This window comes from Propithecus coquereli, unplaced genomic scaffold, assembly GCF_000956105.1.
Source record: "Propithecus coquereli isolate 6110/MARCELLA unplaced genomic scaffold, Pcoq_1.0 Scaffold399, whole genome shotgun sequence".
NCBI classification, from domain to species: Eukaryota; Metazoa; Chordata; class Mammalia; order Primates; family Indriidae; genus Propithecus; species Propithecus coquereli.
The window spans coordinates 1,638,334-1,655,941 of record NW_012149718.1 but is presented as its reverse complement, the minus strand read 5'-3'; the positions used below and the strand labels follow the sequence as shown (position 1 = coordinate 1,655,941).

Below are 17,608 nucleotides of genomic sequence, written 5' to 3'. Positions count from 1 at the left end.
GACAGAATAATGTTTCGCATTTGGGTGGGGGCAGAGTGGGGACACGTGTGGATGAAACAGGACGGGCCGTGAGTTGGCTGTTATTGAAGCTGGTGTTAGGGACATGGAGGTTCATTAGACTATTTCCTCTACGTTTGCAGATACATGAAATTTTCTGCAGTAAAATTAAAATAAAACACTTAAAGGAAGTGTAAAGTTGTTTAACGGGTATAAAGCTTCAGTTTTGCCAGCTGAAAAGTTCTGGAGACGATGGTGGTGACGGCGGCACAGCAGCGTGAATGTGCTTAGTCCCACGGAAACGTACCCTTGAGATGGAAAGTTTTATATTATGTATATTTTATCACAATTAAAAAAAACATATAAAAAGGCTCTATCAGACAAACTCTTAAAAGAGAACACCACTGAAGGCCAACAATAAAGGAATGGAAAATATGCATATTATGTGCTAGAAAATACTGACAAATATATCAAATAATATCACAGAGATGTAACTCAAGGCAAAAAGCACTGAATGGATAAAGAAAAATGTGACTATTGAAAGCTGCACTCCTCAAAGCTCAGCCTTCACAAACCTTCATGTACTGAACGAAATGGCTGGCACCCGTGACATAGGACTGACAAGTAGGCAAGTGATGGGCTCAGCCACAGGCGGCAGCGGCCAGCACGCCGCTCTCGGAAAGGGACGGACTCAGTCGAAACGCAAGTTGGGCCGACGGAGAATGGGAGGCCCACGACCCTTCCTCTCCAACTGCACAAAATAACGTCAGAACGCCCGGGACAATCGTAAGCAGGTCATTCTTAACCCGCGAAGGAACTATCAACACATCCTAAAGCACAGACATCACAGGAGGCCAGATGCACAGACACAAGATAATAAAACTAGATGCTGAGTAAAGCAGAGCCTTAGGGAAAAAGCCCAGCACCTTGAAAACTGGGAACCACTCGAGCGCGATGAATAAATATGTTGTAGCGCACGGGCAGTACAGCGTAGCGCGATCACGCAAGGGAATAACAAGGGCGTTTAGGTGCTGATCAGAGCCGTGCTAACCACACCATTCATCTCAAAGCTGGGACCGAGATTCTTCTCGAAAGCACACTGTGGGAGGATGGGCCTCTCCCCGCCGTGAGAACGACAGCCGCAGACCCCCGCGCCCCGGTTCAGGACAGCGGCTACCTCCGAGGGCGGACGCGGCCCCGGGTCTGGGAGACGGAGGCACAGGGCTTCAGTTTTACCTTGCGAAGCTTTATTTACTAAAGAGAAAGAAGAGAAGGCTCTGGGCAAAGCGAGCACAATGTTACGATCGGACACCGCGGGGGGCGGTGGGTGTACCCGTGCCTGCGATGGCGCTGTTCACACTTCGCTGCGCCCTTGCAACAGTGTATTTTGTAAAAAGGAAGTGGCGGGGAGTGGCTGCCAGTGAGTGGGAGGGGTTGGAGGGTGACGGAAAGTTCTGAAATTGGCTGTGGTGATGACTGCACAACTCTGCATTTTACCAAGAATCATCAAGTCGCATGCTGAGAAAGAGCACTGGCATTGAATTATACCTCAATGACACTATTTAAAATGAAACGAAATGAAAAGTATTTAGACGGAGAAAAGCGCAGCGGCTTCAGGGTCCAGCTAAGGTGGGGCGAGCACGGTCCACTGGGCCTCTGTGACTAAAACACCTCGGCGTGAAGCGCAGGCAGACCGAGCAGGGACACCCAAGCGTCAGGAAAGAGCGCCGTGCGGCGAGCGTGCTGTTTTCCCTTCTCCCGCATGTCCTGGCTTGGACCCAGGCAGCCCGGCCCAGGAGCGGCACAGCGTCCTCACCAGGAGAACCCTCCATCCCCAACCCGGGCCGAAGGGGGAGGGAGGGCAGGAAACTCGCTGCTGTTTTCTTCCTCCGGGTCTCGCCCAGGACCCTGTCCTGCAGCTGCACACCGCGGGGTTGGTGGCGGCAGCTGCAGCAGCAGCAGTGATTGCCAGAGTGACTTTGCCCCAACAGGAGACCCCGTCACAGGACACATGTGACAATGCAAGGAGGCAAAAAGCCCCAGTTTAGAGCCAGAGGACCAGGAAAAGGAGCCCCTGGAAGCCAGCGTGTGGGGAGAAGTCAGTAAGGAGACAAAGGGGGTCCCATAAAGCTGTGGATGGGGTTCCAGACTCACCCCTGTGCTGAGCGTGTGTGGAGATGATCCCAGAGAGCACATCAAAGGCTCCGAGAATCCAGCCATGGGGTAGACCACTGCCAAGGTTGCAGACTGAACCCAAGAGGATGCGCGAGCTGGATCCAAACACTCCGCAAAGACATTGAAAACTGGAGTCACACGGGAGCCACAGCCCACGGGAGGGGCTGGACCCCGGCTGAACCCCGCGGACGGACTGCGGAAAAACGAGAGCATCAGTGCCGTCCGGAGGACTTGGCAGATCCAGACTCTTAGAAAATAATGCCGAAAATGTCCAGGACACAGCCCAAAAGTACTCAGAAAGCAACAGAGAGGATCTTGAGAACTGGTAAGAGAAAAGATAACAGACGCGAGCCCTGAGTGGGTCCAGAGTTTGGAGCGACCACAGTGTTTAAGGGACTGTTAGAACCACGCTCCACGAAGCAAGGACAAGCGCTCCTAAAACAAACGCAAAGGTAAAAATTCTCAGCAGAAACGCAGAAGCTGTAAACAACCAAATAAATACTAAAACTTAAAAACACAATAACAGAAATAAAAAACTCACTGAATGGGCTCAGTAGGAGGATGAGGGAGACGGGGAGGGGTGAGCGAACCTGAAGACCAGAAGCAATTACTCCATACGAACGACAGAGAGGAGAAAAGATCAACAACAAAGAACAGACCCTCAGGGACCTGCGGGCTGATGTGGAGCAAAAAGTATTTGAAGAAATAATGACTGAAAACTTCCCAAATTAGGTAAAAAAAAAAATAATAAGTTTGCAGATTCACAAAGCTCGGTGAACCTCAAAAGGAATAAACTTGGAGAAAGTCAAGACTATACACGTTATATTCAAACTGTCGGGAACCAAAGAGAAAGAAAAAAGTCCAGAAAGTGTCAGAAAAAATGAACACATTTTATAGAGAGGAATACCCATTTGAACTGCAAATTTCTCATCAGAAACCACGGAGGCCAAGAGGCAAAGAAAAGGACTGTCAACCCAGAATTTCATACCCAGCCAAAGTATTTCACGGGAATGAAGGGAAACGAAGACATTCTCGGGTGAAGAGAAACAGAACATTCCAGCCCAGCAGACATGTTCTGAAAGAAACCTTAGGTAGGAGGGAAAGCACACTGGAGTGAAACCTGGAAACTTAGGAATGAAGAAAGACAATCGAAATGGTAAACAGCTGGGCAAATAGAATAGGCTACTTTTCTCCTCTTAAGTTCTTTAAAATATGTTGAAAGCAAAAATTATAACATTGCCTATGGGGTTTCCCATGTGTGTCGAGCTAAAATTTGTGACGGCTGCAAGGGAGGGGCCAGTGGAGGAGGCTAAGCGGGTGCAGAGCTTCTCCACATTTCACCTGAAGTGGCAAAATATTCATTTTAAGTGGATAATGCAGTGTTTAGTAAACCTGTTGTTATCCCTAGAGCAATCGCTGAAAGCCTATTTATATTAAAAGATATAGGGAAAAGCCAATTGCTAAATTGAAGTGTACGCTAAAAACATTCATACCACCCAAAGGAAAGGAAGCAGGAAAGGGGGAAACAGGAAAATGAAAGACAGAGGAGACAAACAGAGGACAGATATTTAAATGATAGACCTAGATCTAACCATTTCCATAGTTACACGCAGTGTAAATGGTCTAAGCACAGCAGTTTCAAGACAAATACAGGCAGGCAGGATGTTAAAAAGTGGCCCACCTTGACCAGCACGGCTCCCGTGAGCCTGCGACCCCAGCACTCGGGGAGGCCGAGGCAGGAGGATCCTTGAGCCCAGGAGTTGGAGGCTGCTGTGAGATTTGATGACACCACTGCACTCTACCCAAGGTGACAGAGTGGGACTCTGTCCCAAAACAAACAAACAAAAAACCCCACCTCTACGCTGCCTATAAGAAACCCACTTTAACTATGATAATATGGGCAGGTCAAAAGAGGAAGGGGAAGGTATACCACCCAAACACAACCACAGGGGGATCAGAATGATTCTGTCAACATCAATTCACAACAAGGACAATAATCCCATGTGCAGAGGGACTTAATGATAAAAGGGTCAGCTCAATAGCAGATGTAATAACCGTAAACGTGTCTATATCTAAGAACAGAACTTCACAAACCATGGAGCAAAAACTGAAAGGCCTGACAGGAGAAATACACAAGTTCACGATGACGGTTGGAGCCTTCAATACTCCTCTCTCAGGAATCAAAAAAAAAAAAAAAAGTAGACACAAAATCAGAAGCACAGAGAAGACTTGGACACCACCGCCAACCAGGAGGACCCAAAGTGACGTGCGCCACAGAGCACTCCAGGCGGGGACAGCAGCAGCAGAATGTGTCGTGTGCAAATGATGGATCGCGCCCTAAAATAAAATAAATAAAATAAACCTTAACAAAGCAAAGAACACTGCAATCACACAGCAGATGTTCTCTGGCCATAATGGAACTAAACCAGAACGTAAGCAACAGAAAGGCATTGGGGCGAATCTCCAAATGACAGCACACTTCTGAACAACCACCTGAAGCTCGAGGGAATCAGAAAGTATTTTGAACTAGTGAAAATCAAGATACAACGTATCAAGTTTTCCAGGCTGAAGCCAAAGCAGTGCTTGGAGGGAAGTCTCAGCACGCGTGTGCCAGGAGCACGGGGAGCACAGCTTGCGCCACGCGTGCGGCAGAAAAGGCCGCGGGGGACAGAAGGCAGCAGGACAGGGGCCCGACAGGCTCTGGGGACACACGTCAAAACCACACAAGAAACCACGGTCCATTCAGGCGCATTTGAAAATATTAATTGCAGACTAGGAGGTGCCCCCGAGGACACCTGACACCGCACGTGGACCCTCAGCACGTGCACTCCAGTCGGCTCAGCGGGGCCACGTCCCCATGTCAACCGCCAGGGCGCTGAAGCGTTTGTGTGTCTTTCTTGGGGGCTGTCGGGAAAAGCGCGATCCAGTCTCACGGACTCAGAGGGAGGGGGCTGGGGAAGCCAAGGCGCGTCCGCCGTGTGGGGCGCCGCGGGGCAGGCGGAAGAACGGGGCTGCGCGGCCCGGCATGAGACCCCGAAGGCATTATTCGGCAGAGATAGCCCGAGGCAGAACAACACGTTCCTACCGCGAAACAAATCACGAATGGACAAAAGTGCGTGTGGTACAAGACGCGGGAATTTCTCGCGATGGGTGGAAGACGTCCGCGGGCACTGAACGACAACGGCCGTCACGTCTCGAAAGCAGGCATCGTAGGTGGGGTGGGAAGGATGTTGCCAGGCCTTGCTTTAGGTGCACGTTTGAATCTTCGGAAAGGGGATATATTCAGGCATCTCTCTAACAGTTTAAAGAAAAAGGTCATCTGGTAGACAGAGACGAAGACAGGGACGGGAAGAGCGCTTAGGAAGCTGAAGCGACGGGGAGCGGCCGGTGCCTCTGGGAGCCAGCAGCCCTCGCAGCTGGGGGAACACGTGGGGCCTGAGAGGCCGGGCAGCGGGGTGGCCTGGAGGTGGCTGTGGGGCTGCTGGGAGCTCCTGGAAGGGACCGTGGGGAGAGGGCACAGGGTGGGCCTAGGTGGAAGATCCAGTGATGGGTGCGGCAGTGGCCTCGGCGGGGGCGGGGGGGGGTGACCCAGAGAGGCTGGCAGAGGAGCCGGCCCTGGGGCTCCTGGCAGAGCCAAGACCCAGCACCTGCCTGGTGTCTGCCTGCCGACCGCACAGGCTGGAAATCAGAGGTGCGCGGCCTTTTCTTTGCGGAAGGACAAGCAAGCACTGGGTGCGTCTAATTTGAGCGGAAGTCACAGCTCAGAGGAGCAGGCGGCTGCTGCAGACCCTCTCCCTTCAGGCCAAGGAAATGACAACCGCGGAGGAAGTGCCGTGAGGCACCAGCGGGCACCGTGGCCCCAGGCCCTGCCTGCTGAGCAGCCTCAGGGCCTCTTAGGGTTAGTGCATCTGATCCTGAGCCGGGAGTGAGAAGCCAGTCCCTGAGAGCTGAGGGCGCTTTCTGGAATTGAAATGATGAAGCATCAACAGCAGAATGTGGGTGCAAAGACTGCACATCTGCCAGCCCCGGGACGGGGCTCTGAAGCCCGGGATGACTGAGCAGGACTGGGGCGGGGGTCGGGGAAGGCTCTTCCCCCTTGTTTGCTGTCGCTTCCACCTGCCCCTTCCAGGAAAGGGACCTGAGACTGTCCCTGTGCCGGCAGAGCCTGCACAACCCTGAGCTCAGGACACTTGCGCTGGCTCAGGGGAAAGCACATGGGCCACCAGGGTGACGCAGGGCGACGGAAGCGATGTCCCCACCCCGGAATCCAGGTCGGGGGGCACCGGGCAGCTGGGGGGGAGACTCCAGAGACTGGGCCCCTTCCCGTGCCCCCGCCCCTCGGCTTGCAGCCCCAGCACGTGGCAAGGGGGCTTCTCTGTGCCAGATGGGATTCTGGATGGTTCCACCGAGGAGAGCCCACGGGAGCAGGGCTTGAAGACTAAGGGCAATGTCAGGGCCGGAGTGCGTGAGGCGGGGGATCTGGGCGGGAGCAGCGACAGTTTAGCCAGCACTGAGGTTGGAGAGGGGCCCACGGGTCGAGAGCAACTGGGACGGGTCACACCACGCAGGGAGGTGCCAGCCAGCGCTCCAGCCCGGCAGGACCCCCCCACCCCAGCTGCTGGTCTTCCCCGGCCCCTTCCCCACTCTGGGCCTTTCTCTTCTTTTTAACTTCTTCCCCCCAGTGACTTCCCTCTGCAGCCTCCGCCCTGTGCGGGGAGGGCGAGGGGGCGGTGCTGGCGAGGACGCAGCAGCGACAGGGGCGACAGGGCGTGGGCAGGGGCCCAGGGCAGCAAACCGTGCCCTGGAGTGTCCTTTCTCCTTTGGTCCCCAACTGACTCTCAGGAACAGGTGCAACGGAGACCCCCTCAGTGTAACCCGGGCCACGCAGCTGCCAGCCCCCAGGTGAGTGTAGGGAGGGCGGAAGCTGGAGGCCGCGGGCTGGGCTCCCCCAGCACCAGCCCACTCGACCCTGCCCTGCCACGGCTGCTTCCTCCTCAGCCTTCCTCTTTGTGGCTTCCTCCCTGTGGGAGGGAGCTGAGAGGTGGCATTCTCACTCCCTGACTCACCCAGAGGAAGCTGTCAGAGCACCAGGGGCGACGAGACACCCCCTCACTTCCCACGCCCATCAGGACAGCCCCTACGGGTATGTGAGAAGCACCCTGCAGACCTGCTGCAGGCCCGGAGGACGCGGCTCTAAGTTCGGGAGATTGAGCAAGAAAACAGTGAAGCAACGATCAACTTGGGGGGAAAACCGAAGAGTTGTGCAAAGGAGAAAACGTAATTCCAGCATGTCCGCTCGGCTCGGCTGTGAACAGCATTCATACGGACCAAACACGAAACGTGATACAGCTCTGTGGTGGGGGGATCAACGCCCTCATCCCCCCGAACGGGAAGGTCACACCCCCCCGGCCACTCCAGTCCGACTCTCGTCCCGCGAAGGCCGGGCTGACCTGTGTGCGGGGCTCCAGCAGGCCGGGCGGTGGGAAGTTCAGGAACTTCCCTGACCCAGCCCCGCCTGGGCTGGGTCCCTGCTTCCCTTAGGGCACGTCACGCTTCTTCCCGAGGCCTGTCGAAGGCCACTTGCCACCACGCTCAGACGGAGGCACCGGGGCCGTCTTTGGGGGGGTGCCATGGAAGCCCGGCCTTCCTTCCCCACGGCAGCCTGCACCTCTCACCCCAGGCTCTGTGAGCTGGTCTCCACAGGTGCTTCCTAGCTCGGGGACTCCGTGCTTCAGTCAAATCTAATCACCTGCCACGTCCTTGGACTCGGCCTGTGTTGTCCCTGAAACCTCCTGCCCACTTCCTCTTCTGAGATGCCATGTGAATGGCATTTCAGAGTGGGGTCTTGCTGGTGCCACCAGCAGACGTCACCCCAGATTTGTGGTCGCTCCCTGCGCAGACGGGTCCCCTCCTCCCTGCCAGTACCCCACCAGTAGGAGTGTCCCCTCTGGACCCTGGTGTGGCACTTCACACACAACTGTGTCCTGCGAGGCACGTGGGGGTGAAGACAAAGGTCGGGCCCCTCCCCGCGGCGAGGGTGGTCCTGTGCCAAGGTCCCTGAGTGCGAGGGTGTGGCAGGGGCTGGTGCAGGACACACTGGTGCCCGGCACAGAGAAAAGGCTCAACAGACGCCAGCCGTGACGGCTCCGTTGGGGCAGAGGTGGACAGACTTTTCCGTGAAGTGCAGACAGCAATGTTTGAGGCTTTGCTGGCCAATGGTCTCCACCGTGACTACTCAGCGCTGCTGCTGTAGCGGCAAAGCAGCCGCAGACCATTCCTAAACGAGTGAGCATGACTGCGTTCCAATAAAACTTTATCTACAAAAACAGGCGGAGGGCCAGCCTGTGGGTCAGAGTCCACAGATCTCTGCTCTAGCCGGGTGATTCTGTGGAGAGGAAGGGACAAGGGAGCGAGGACAGTGTGTCTGGGAGAGGTGGCTCACAGGACCCTGGAAATGGCACGGACACGGAGGAGGACAATGGGGCCAGGGAACAGAGCCAGAGCACCGAAAGTCTACGCCAGACCATAAGTGACCCCAGATCTCTCTCCACAGTCTTCTCTTCTGGGCTCTCCCACCAGTTTCGGGACTTCTCTAAGAGAAACGGAGCCCCCACCTGGCTCCCCAGTGCCACAAAAAACCCCAAGAGTGGGGCTCCAGAGGCCGTGCGCGGTGGCTCATGCCTGTAATCCTAGCACTCTGGGAGGCCGAGGCGGGCGGATTGTTTGAGCTCAGGAGTTCCAGACCAGCCTGAGCAAGAGCGAGACCCCGTCTCTACTAATAATAGAATGAAATTAATCGGACATGGTGGCACATGCCTGTAGTCCCAGCTACTCCGGAGGCTGAGGCAGGAGGATCGCTTCAGCCCAGGAGTTTGAGGTTGCTGTGAGCTAGGCTGACGCCGCGGCACTCTAGCCCCGGGCAACACAGTGAGACTCTGTCTCAAATAAAAAAATATAAAGAGTGGGGTTCCAGCCTCTGCCCCACTAGGCCCCCTCGAAGGCCGCACGGCCAGGCAGGGGCCTTTTCTCCCTTCCCCTCTCCACCCTGGTTCTGGTCCCAGCCCAGAGATGGACTCAGCCTGGAAGGTCCAGTCCAGAAAGATCTCACCACCTTCCCCCAGGAAGCCCCTGCAGGCTGGAGGGCAGCCTTCCCGCTTTCTTCTCCCTCTTAGGTTTTCTTCCTCATGGAAACAGCAGTGACTGACTCTCCCAAGTGACTCTCCCAAGTGGCTCCCCACACCCCACCCCCCACCCCCGGCCAGGCTGGTTTCTTCTTCGACACAGAGGAGGAGCTGAGCAGGCCTAGTGGGCATGGCCCATGGCCTTAGGGCAGTTCCTCAGTTCCTGAAAGGCGCCTTCTTCCATTTGTAGAGAATGGAAATGGTGGCAGGTGTGCCTCTCAGGGATGAGCAGATGAAGTGTTGGGACAGCAGAGCCTGGGGATGTGGGTGTGGAGGGGCCCAGGGCCCAGCCAGGCTGCTGAATGAGACAGGGAGGGTGGGGGGCAGGTGCAGATGACAAGGATTTGCTCCCAAGGGCTGGCTGAGGTTGAGAGAGCTTCTAGAAGTGGCGGGGGATGCTTACTCTAATTTTGGTGTGACTCCATCCACGCGGGGAGGGAGTGACTCTGGGAAGGTCACATGTGGGGCAGGCTGGCTGGGCTGACAGCTACTGGTGACACCAGGGAGACTGACCCTTTCACGCTGCAGCAACACAGCCAGAGAACAGAGGCTCTGGGAGGCCAGGCCGCTCTGCCCCATGCTGCACAGTGGGATCGGGGTCTAAACTTATCTATTTATTGGGACAAGGTCTGGCTGGAGTGCAGTGGTGCCATCATAGCTCACTGCAGCCTTGAACTCTAGCCTCAAACAACCCTCCCGCCTCAGCCTCCCGAGTAGCTGGGACTACAGGTGTGCACCACCGCACCTCGTTAATTTTTTATATTTTTGTAGAGACAGGTTCTCCCTATGTTGCCCAGGCTGGTCTGGAACTCCTGGCCTTAAGTGATCTTCCCGCTGTGGCCTCCCAAAGTGCTGGGATCACAGCCAAGAGTCACTGCCAATGGCCCAGTTCTAACTTCTTAAACTAGTTTTCTGTGGTTTTCAAATTGTCTGCAGTAGCCATGTATTAATTTTAAAATTAGGAAAGAATGCCATAAATCAAGTTAATCCGACCCCAAGCAGGCCACGGGAAACCTGCCCTTGTCTGGCGGGGAGAGGGTGAAACGAAAAGAAACGCAACGCCCAGAGGATGGCGGGCTGGGGCCACCCCCGGGCGCTCGCTCCCCGCGGGCCGGTCCGCGCCCCAAGCACAGCACCGGCCCAGCCAGGACTTGGGGAACCTCCTCCGCGGCCCCTTCCTCCCGCCCCCCAGTGGCCCTCGGGGACGCAGTGGGCTTAGTTTTACCCCCAGTTTCTGAACGCGGGAACTCCACAGCCCCAAACCGTTTGCATCCGAACTTCCCGTAGCCTTCACCCGGCCATCCCCCCGTCCTTCCCCGCCGCCCACTGCCCCCCTGCTCCCCGCCACGCCCGGCCCGGCCCGGCCATCCACGACTTGAGTGGGGCGCACAGGTGGGGGCGGCCGCGCCGCCCAGGGGCCGGCAGGGAACCCGCGGCGACGCCCCGAAATCCCCTGGCTGGGGAGATGCTCAGATAGGCGGCACCGCAGAAACCCAAACGGTCCATTTAACCCCAGACGTCCCTGGGCCAGAGCCAAAGGCCGCAGGTCACTGGGGCGCAGGGCCCGGAACGCAGCCGTCCCCTCCCGGCCCAGGACCCCTGGACCGCGCGGCCTCCGTTGGGCAGCGCGACGGGGGCGGCAGCTCGCGGGTGTCGTCGCGTCCGCCCCGCGCAGGCGACCCCGTCCCCGGCAGGCAGCCGCTCACCTGCTCTGCGCACCGGGCCTCGGGGAGCTGCGGGACGAGGTCGGGCCTCCCTCGCGGAACCGGGCCTGGCGGAGGCTGGGCGGCGGGAGTTCGCCCTGCCTCAGTCTCCCCGGCGCGTGCCGGCGGGTGAGCCCACTGCGCGGGGCGGGCGGGGGCAGGTCCCAGCGGCGCCCGCGGCCCGAGGGTGGGTTCCGAAGAAGGGGGCGGGGGAAGCCGCCTCCCCTCCCCCACTGCCCGGAACCGCGGGGCGAGGCGGGAAGGGCTGGGGTCTCGGGGCTTGGCGTCCGCCCAGCGCAGGGAGCCAGGAACGTGGGCCGCTGCCCGTGCGCCGAGCCTCCGCCTGCCCCGGGGCGCCCTTCCCGGTGCCCGCGCCCGCGCTGCGACACCCCGACCGGCCGCGTGCTCCCGAACCGCGCCGGGCCGCGGAGCACGTGCTGCGGGCAGGCGCTTCCTGGAGCTTTACGTGTCGGTGCCTCAGGGAACCCCCACGGCATCCCCAGTGTAGAGGTGGGGAAACTGAGGCTCGGGAGGTTCAGACCTTGCCCTCGTCTCCTGCGGTGCGAGGCAGAGCAGGGATGCCACGCCCGCCTTGGGCGGCGGAGGGGGCCTTCCCTCCGGGAGAGGCCGGCGGGCTGCGGGGAGAGCGCAGCGCGGGGGCGGCTGACGGCACCCGCTTCCCGGGGAGCAGGACGGGGAGCGCAGAGCTGGGCCGGGTCCCCCGGGCTGGCGCCGCGTCCCGAAGCCGGTGGCCAACCCCGAGAGCACCCCCGAGGAAGCGCTGGCCCCGGGCAGGTGGGCCCAGGCGGGCTCGGGCGGCCTCAGCGGGACCACGCGGGACGGGACGAGCCAGAGCTGGGGAGGGGCGCCCACGTCCGCAGGTGGCCGTGGCTCTGACCTAACCGGCCTAGCAGGTTAGGACCCGACGGCCCCGCGGCGAACGGGCGCCCTCGGGCGACGCGAGACGCAGTCGCAGCCGGAGGAGGACTCGCTGCCCCGCCCGGGTTGCAGCTGAGCCGGTGCAGGGCGAGTCTGGAGTGGAGCTGCTTCTGGAACCTCCCGGCCCAGCACGGCTGCGTGCGAGGGGCCTTTCCTCATTTCCGGCCGGTTTTGTCTGCGTGCCTGTGTGCCACTGCCAGCTACAGCCCCTTACAGAAGTGGTAGGTGCCACGGGACAAGTGGGGACGTGGGGAGGTGCAGCCTTCCCCACACTCCAGAAAGCTCACTCCTAGAAGTTCTGCCAGCCTTGCGCAGCGCTGGGGCAAGGGGTTCTGGAAGTTTCCAGGGGTGGGGGAACCACTGGTTCCCTTCGGGACATACTGGGCTCCCCTTGGCCCCCCAGCCCGGGTCTACTTTGGAGCAAAAGGGAGCTGGGTTGTCCTCTGGCCCATCCCTGTCTGGCAAGCGCTGGTCAGAGGCCCACCCTCACCCCGGGGTGGCAGCGACAGCCGGGGGGCTTGTACAGAGTGGGGGTGCTGAGCCCGGGAGCTGCCTCCTGTGTTCTCTTCCAGGGAAGTTTCTGTCTGGCTTTGATCTCTCTCATTCCTAATTGGTCTCCAGGGCCCGGCTTGGGTCAAGTGCCCTCCCAGTCTTGGTGCAGTGGTTGCGCAGAGAGCTGGGCTGGACCAGGCCTAAGAAACCTGCTGCCTGTGGCCCCTGCCTCTGTGGGGCCCATCCACAGGGAAGAGGGGCACAGACCCCCCAGAGCTGCCCCCACTGCAGGAAGAACTGGTGCCACCAAGAGTGGGAGTTTTCTTCTTCTCTGTCTCTCCTTACCACCCACAAGAAGCCACTGGGTTTTCTGGGGACAATCTAGGGACCGCATCTCCCAAGGACGACTGGCTGAAGGGCCAGTTCAGTCCATACCATCAAGGACAAACAAAGCTAGGCCAGGTGCGGTGGCTCACACCTGCAATCCCAGCACTTTGGGAGGCTGAGGCAGGAGGATCGCTTGAGCCCAGGAGTTCAATACCAGCCTGGACAACACTGCAAGACCCCATCTCTACAAAAAATAAGAAAAAGATAAATCCAGACATCAGTTAAAGCAGTGAAAACGATTTTACTCAGTACCGACTGCAGTAGGGGGCGAGCTGAGGGCCACTCTGAGTACGCAGAGGTGACTGGTGCTTTAAAGGGAGGCTGGGGCTGGGGGACAAAGCCGTGGTCAGTGTGAGTGCTGTTAGGCCGACTGGGGGCCATGGCCCCGTCCTTTCTGATGACAATGTTTCAGAGGTGGCTCTCGGCCTGGGGAGACTCCCGGCTTCAGGAGATGCACAGGCATCTCAAAGGACAGAGGAGGGTCCCAGTTATCAGCCTGTTAGCAAATGCTGCAAGAAAGGATGGTTGGGCCCATGTTAGGTGTTGCTGGAACGAGTAATGAATTCTTTCCACAGCCCTGAGCTTTCCACACAGGCGCTCGGAGTGGGCTGCTGGAAGCCAGGCGAGGGCTGGCCAGGTCTCAGTGCAGGGGTTTGGGTGGACTCGTTGTCTGCCTAGGGTCCTTTTGAGGTTCTCAATGCCCTGCCGAGACTTGGCTCCAACCTGCCCCCACAATGGTCAGAGACAAGGACGCCTTGGAGAAGCACCATCCTGCTGCCCCTGCTCTGTGTGCTTTCTCTGCTGAGGTTCAGGACACACCACCCCAAAATATGGCCCCTGGGCATGTTGAGAGCTGAAGGAATCTGAGGAATGGCCAGGACCCCCACAAGCAGCAGCGGGCAGTGGCCGAGCCCCTAGGCCCGGGTGCTCCTGTGAGCACGGAGCTGGCATTCCCAGGCAGTCACTCTGATTGGACACCTGGGCACGGGCCATGTTTGCATCAAGCAGTGGCAGTGACGTAAGTGACAGGTGCAGATGCCCCTCGTAAATGAATACTGCCTTCCCGAGGCTGGCTAGCTGACACTTCGCATGGATCCTGCAGAAGGTGACCCCAGTGGACAGTCCAGGGGTCGTGGCCATATCCTGGGTGCGTCTCTGAGGGAGTGCCCGGTTGGGAGGGGCCGATGGAGGTGGGCTCCTGTCAGTTCAGCCTCGAACTTGCGGTCCCCATGCCTAGGAGCCTCCTGGGGGCTTGTGAAAGCTCAGGTTGCTGGGTCCTGTCCACGGGGTCTCTCATTCAGCAGGTCTGGGCGTGGCCCAAGAATCTGCATCTCTAACAAGGCCCCAGGTGACACAGATGTAGAGGCAGCCCAGCACCGCCTCTCGGGGGCACACGTTAAGGCCTGTGGCTCTGGACCTCCTGCTTGGGCTGGCCAGTGCCAAAGGCCTGGTCCCGGAGCGGGACAGAGCTGTGAGGGCAGCAGTCTGTGCACCCCCGTGCGTGAGGCTGTTACTGAGCTCACCGTGAGCTTGAATGGAATTCACTGCAGAGAACCTTCCTAGCTCAGGTGGAGCTGGCGGCTGGGACTGTTACCCACGTCCCTCCCCCATGTTCTTTTTGATAAACCTCTATCGGGTGTGTCAGGAGCTGGGCTTCCACCAGGGGGCCCAAGTGAAAACTCTCATCCTGCCCTCCAGGAGAGAGGAAAACCAGTTATTACAATTCCAGGGAAGGGGCTGTGCACACGGCGGTGTGGCAAGTCTCACTACTCAATTGGGGAAATCTGAGAAGGCTTCCTGGAGGAAGTGATACCTGGACAGGCTTCTCTGAGAAAGGAAAATGTTCGGAAGGGTGCGTGGGAGGAGCCAAGTGGGAGGGACCCACCACGTAGGGACAATAGCAGGTACAGAAGCCCCCTCCCCAGAGCTCATGGAGAAAGTCGGGCCTCTCTCAGGGGATGTGGTTTAGTCCCCAGCTGCTCAGCTGAGCTGAGACCTGCCTGCCTGTCCCAGCCTGCACCAAGAAAAAGGGAACAGATGCCTGAGGTTTTCAGGCTGGAGATCCTTGGCTCAGAGTGGGGAGTTGCTTTCTGTTTTCACAGAGGGGCACTTCCCCCACCCCAGGGAGTCACCCGGGCTCTCCCATGGCCCAGGCCACAGCTGCAGCCCCAGGGATGTCCAGAGGAGCAGAGAACACCCAGCGGCAGGGTCCTGGGAGTCCTTGGGACAAGGCAGTCCTAGAGGCCAGGGGGCCAGGCCTGGGACACAGGAAGGGCCTGAGGTGTGGGGGGGTCAATCCGCCATCCTCTCACGGGCCCAAGGGGAACCATGAACACCCAGCCGCCTGCTGGCTCTTGGTGCAGGGGACGGGCCCTCTCTCAACGCTGGCGGTCCTGACACAGAACCCTGGTCAGAGGCAGCACGCTGAAAGGCTTCTGAGCAGAGCCTCTTCCTAATCTGGAGCCGGCACGCACCACTCCAGGGCCGAGAGAAGGGCGCGAGGAGTGTGCAGAGAGCATCTGTGGAGACCCTCTCTGGGGCACCCCCTGCACCTGCAGAGTTCCAGGCCCAGCCCAGGCTCTGCAAGGATCCGGCACACCGGTGCTGTGCGCCCGCCCTTGGGCGTCTGCGATCTTCCTGATGTGGACACTGGGCGGCCTTCCTGAGGGGCCAGACTGCTCCCACAGGCACCAGTGATTCCCTGGGTCAGAGCAGTACCATGCAGTCTGGCTCTGGGCAGCCGTGAGGTCCCTCGAGGCCCAGCAGGTCTGCAGGGGCCTCACCTGACTCCTGCTCCCCGCGTCCCGAGGTGGCAGATACCAAGTAGAAGCGTGATTCATTGTAGACCAGCTCCAGCCCCCGGGTGCAGAGTGGAGACCTGGAGCTCCAGTCCTGTAGAGAGGCCCCTGACGCTGCTCAGCTGCGTGGAGACAGCTGGGGGCAGGTGGGGATGTCCATATGGCCAGGCAGGGCCAGTGTCCGCCTCGAGGCTGGGGCTGGCATTTGTCATCACTGTTGTCTCTTGGCCCCCAGGGTCCTCACACGTGCTACATTGGTCGCAATGGGTGACAGTCAGGTCTCTCATGGGACCAGGGCTTTGGCTGCCCCAGCCCCCATGAAGCCTGCAGGGTAAGCCCACCCATCCTAGACGTGGCCTTTACATTGGATGAAAACTGCGCCTGCCTGGTGGCTGCCCTGGAGGGTGCCACGGATCCCTTTGAGGGGCTCCCAGCATCCCTCATGAATTTGGGTTATGCCCCATAGTGGAAAGCCATCTGTAGCTATGTTCTCCCAGACACAGTCTTCCGGCATTGCTGGGTATGCATCGGCAGACCAGTGGGCAACTTTTTATACATGTCTGTTGCTACACATTAACTCTTTCCTGAAACTTCTCTTTGGAAAGCTCGTTTGTATGTACAAGGCGACAGCCATGACAGCATGTCTGTTATGGCAGGAGAGTGGGGACAAGTGACACGGGCACTGACGGAGCCAAGGCCCCTCTGCAGCCGCTGGTGAGAGCCGGAGGGAGTGAGGGGCAAGCTTCAAGGTCTTTATTCCTGAAAGGAGTCAGGTGCCAAGGACACAGAAAGTCAGGTCTGATTGGTGTGACAAAAAGGATCTATGAAAAATAGCTCACCGTAACCTGGAACTCCTCCCAAGCTACAGGCGAGCGCCACCACTCGGGGCTAACTTTCTTTAATGTTTTGTAGAGACGGGGTCTCGCTGCCTTGCCCGGGCTGGTCTCACTCCTGGCCCCATGGGTCCTCCGCCCCTGGTCCCGAGCGCCGGGCTCGCGGGCGCCGCTGCCCGGTTTGGGGCTGTACCGGCTGTTGCTACCGCCGGCCGCAGGCGCCAACCCTGCAGCCCTCCCGCGCACGGCCGGCGGCTGACCCACGCTTTTCTGGAACCCAGGGGGAGTTTCTGACTGACGACTACGCATCAGCCACCCCGGCCCCCTTGTTACCCGTGGAAACCGCTAGTGCGGGGCCGAGGCAGCTCGTGTCCGCGGCCCGCCGGGCCCGGGTCTCCCTGGGCCTCCTATCTTTTCGTCGCACCTGGGCTTCGGCCTCCCCCGCGCGGCGGGCAGACGACGCTCGTCCCGGCCCCGCTCCCGCAGACGCCGCTGCCCGCAGCCTACACCGCCGCGCAGGCCCTCTGATCCTCCCGCTCCCCGAGGCGAGCGTCGGGAGCAGACATTCCCGCGCTTTTCCCGCGCGTGACCCCGGCCCAGCGCCGCGCCGACCCGGGCACTTCCGGGAACGCAGGTGCAGCTCAGCTCTTGTTGCCGCCCGGCGACTGCGAGAGCGGAGGACCGCCTCCGGAAGGCCCTCCTGCGCGTGCGCCGCGGAGGCCGAGGGTCTCCGCCGGGGAAGATGGGGAAAGTGAGGGGCCTGCGGGCCCGCGTGCACCAGGCTGCCGTGAGGCCCCGTGGGGAGGCCGCGCCCGGCCCTGCGCTCCCTGCCCAGGAGGCAGCCCCTCCGCAGGCCCCGGCTGCCGGAGCCGGGGGGAAGGTAAGGTCGGGGCAGCGCGGGCGGGACGCGCCGGCGGGCTCGCCGCGGGCTGGGATCGGGCCGCCGCGTGGGCCCCGGGCCGCGCGAGCTGCTGGCGCCGCCTCCTGGGGATCCGCGACCCCGGCCCGCCCCCGGGCTCTGCCGGCGTTTCTGCGGGACCGGCGGGCGAAGTGTGGCGGACTCGGAGGCTGCTCTCCCGCGCACTACAGCCCACGAGCGGCCG

The 17,608-nt window shown here is 59.5% G+C and overlaps 1 protein-coding gene across 3 annotated transcripts in view; it reads left to right on the top strand.

Moving 5' to 3' along the window:
• Nucleotides 1–17,204: 17,204 nt before the first annotated feature.
• FAM207A (family with sequence similarity 207, member A) overlaps nucleotides 17,205–17,608 on the top strand; it is a 49,900-nt gene continuing 49,496 nt past the window's right edge. For all 3 annotated transcript variants that reach the window (XM_012652687.1, XM_012652685.1, XM_012652686.1), the window contains exon 1: nucleotides 17,205–17,385. In XM_012652687.1, the coding sequence (XP_012508141.1) occupies nucleotides 17,248–17,385 (138 nt within the window). In that variant the 5' untranslated portion in view covers nucleotides 17,205–17,247. The remainder of the gene's footprint in view (nucleotides 17,386–17,608) is intronic.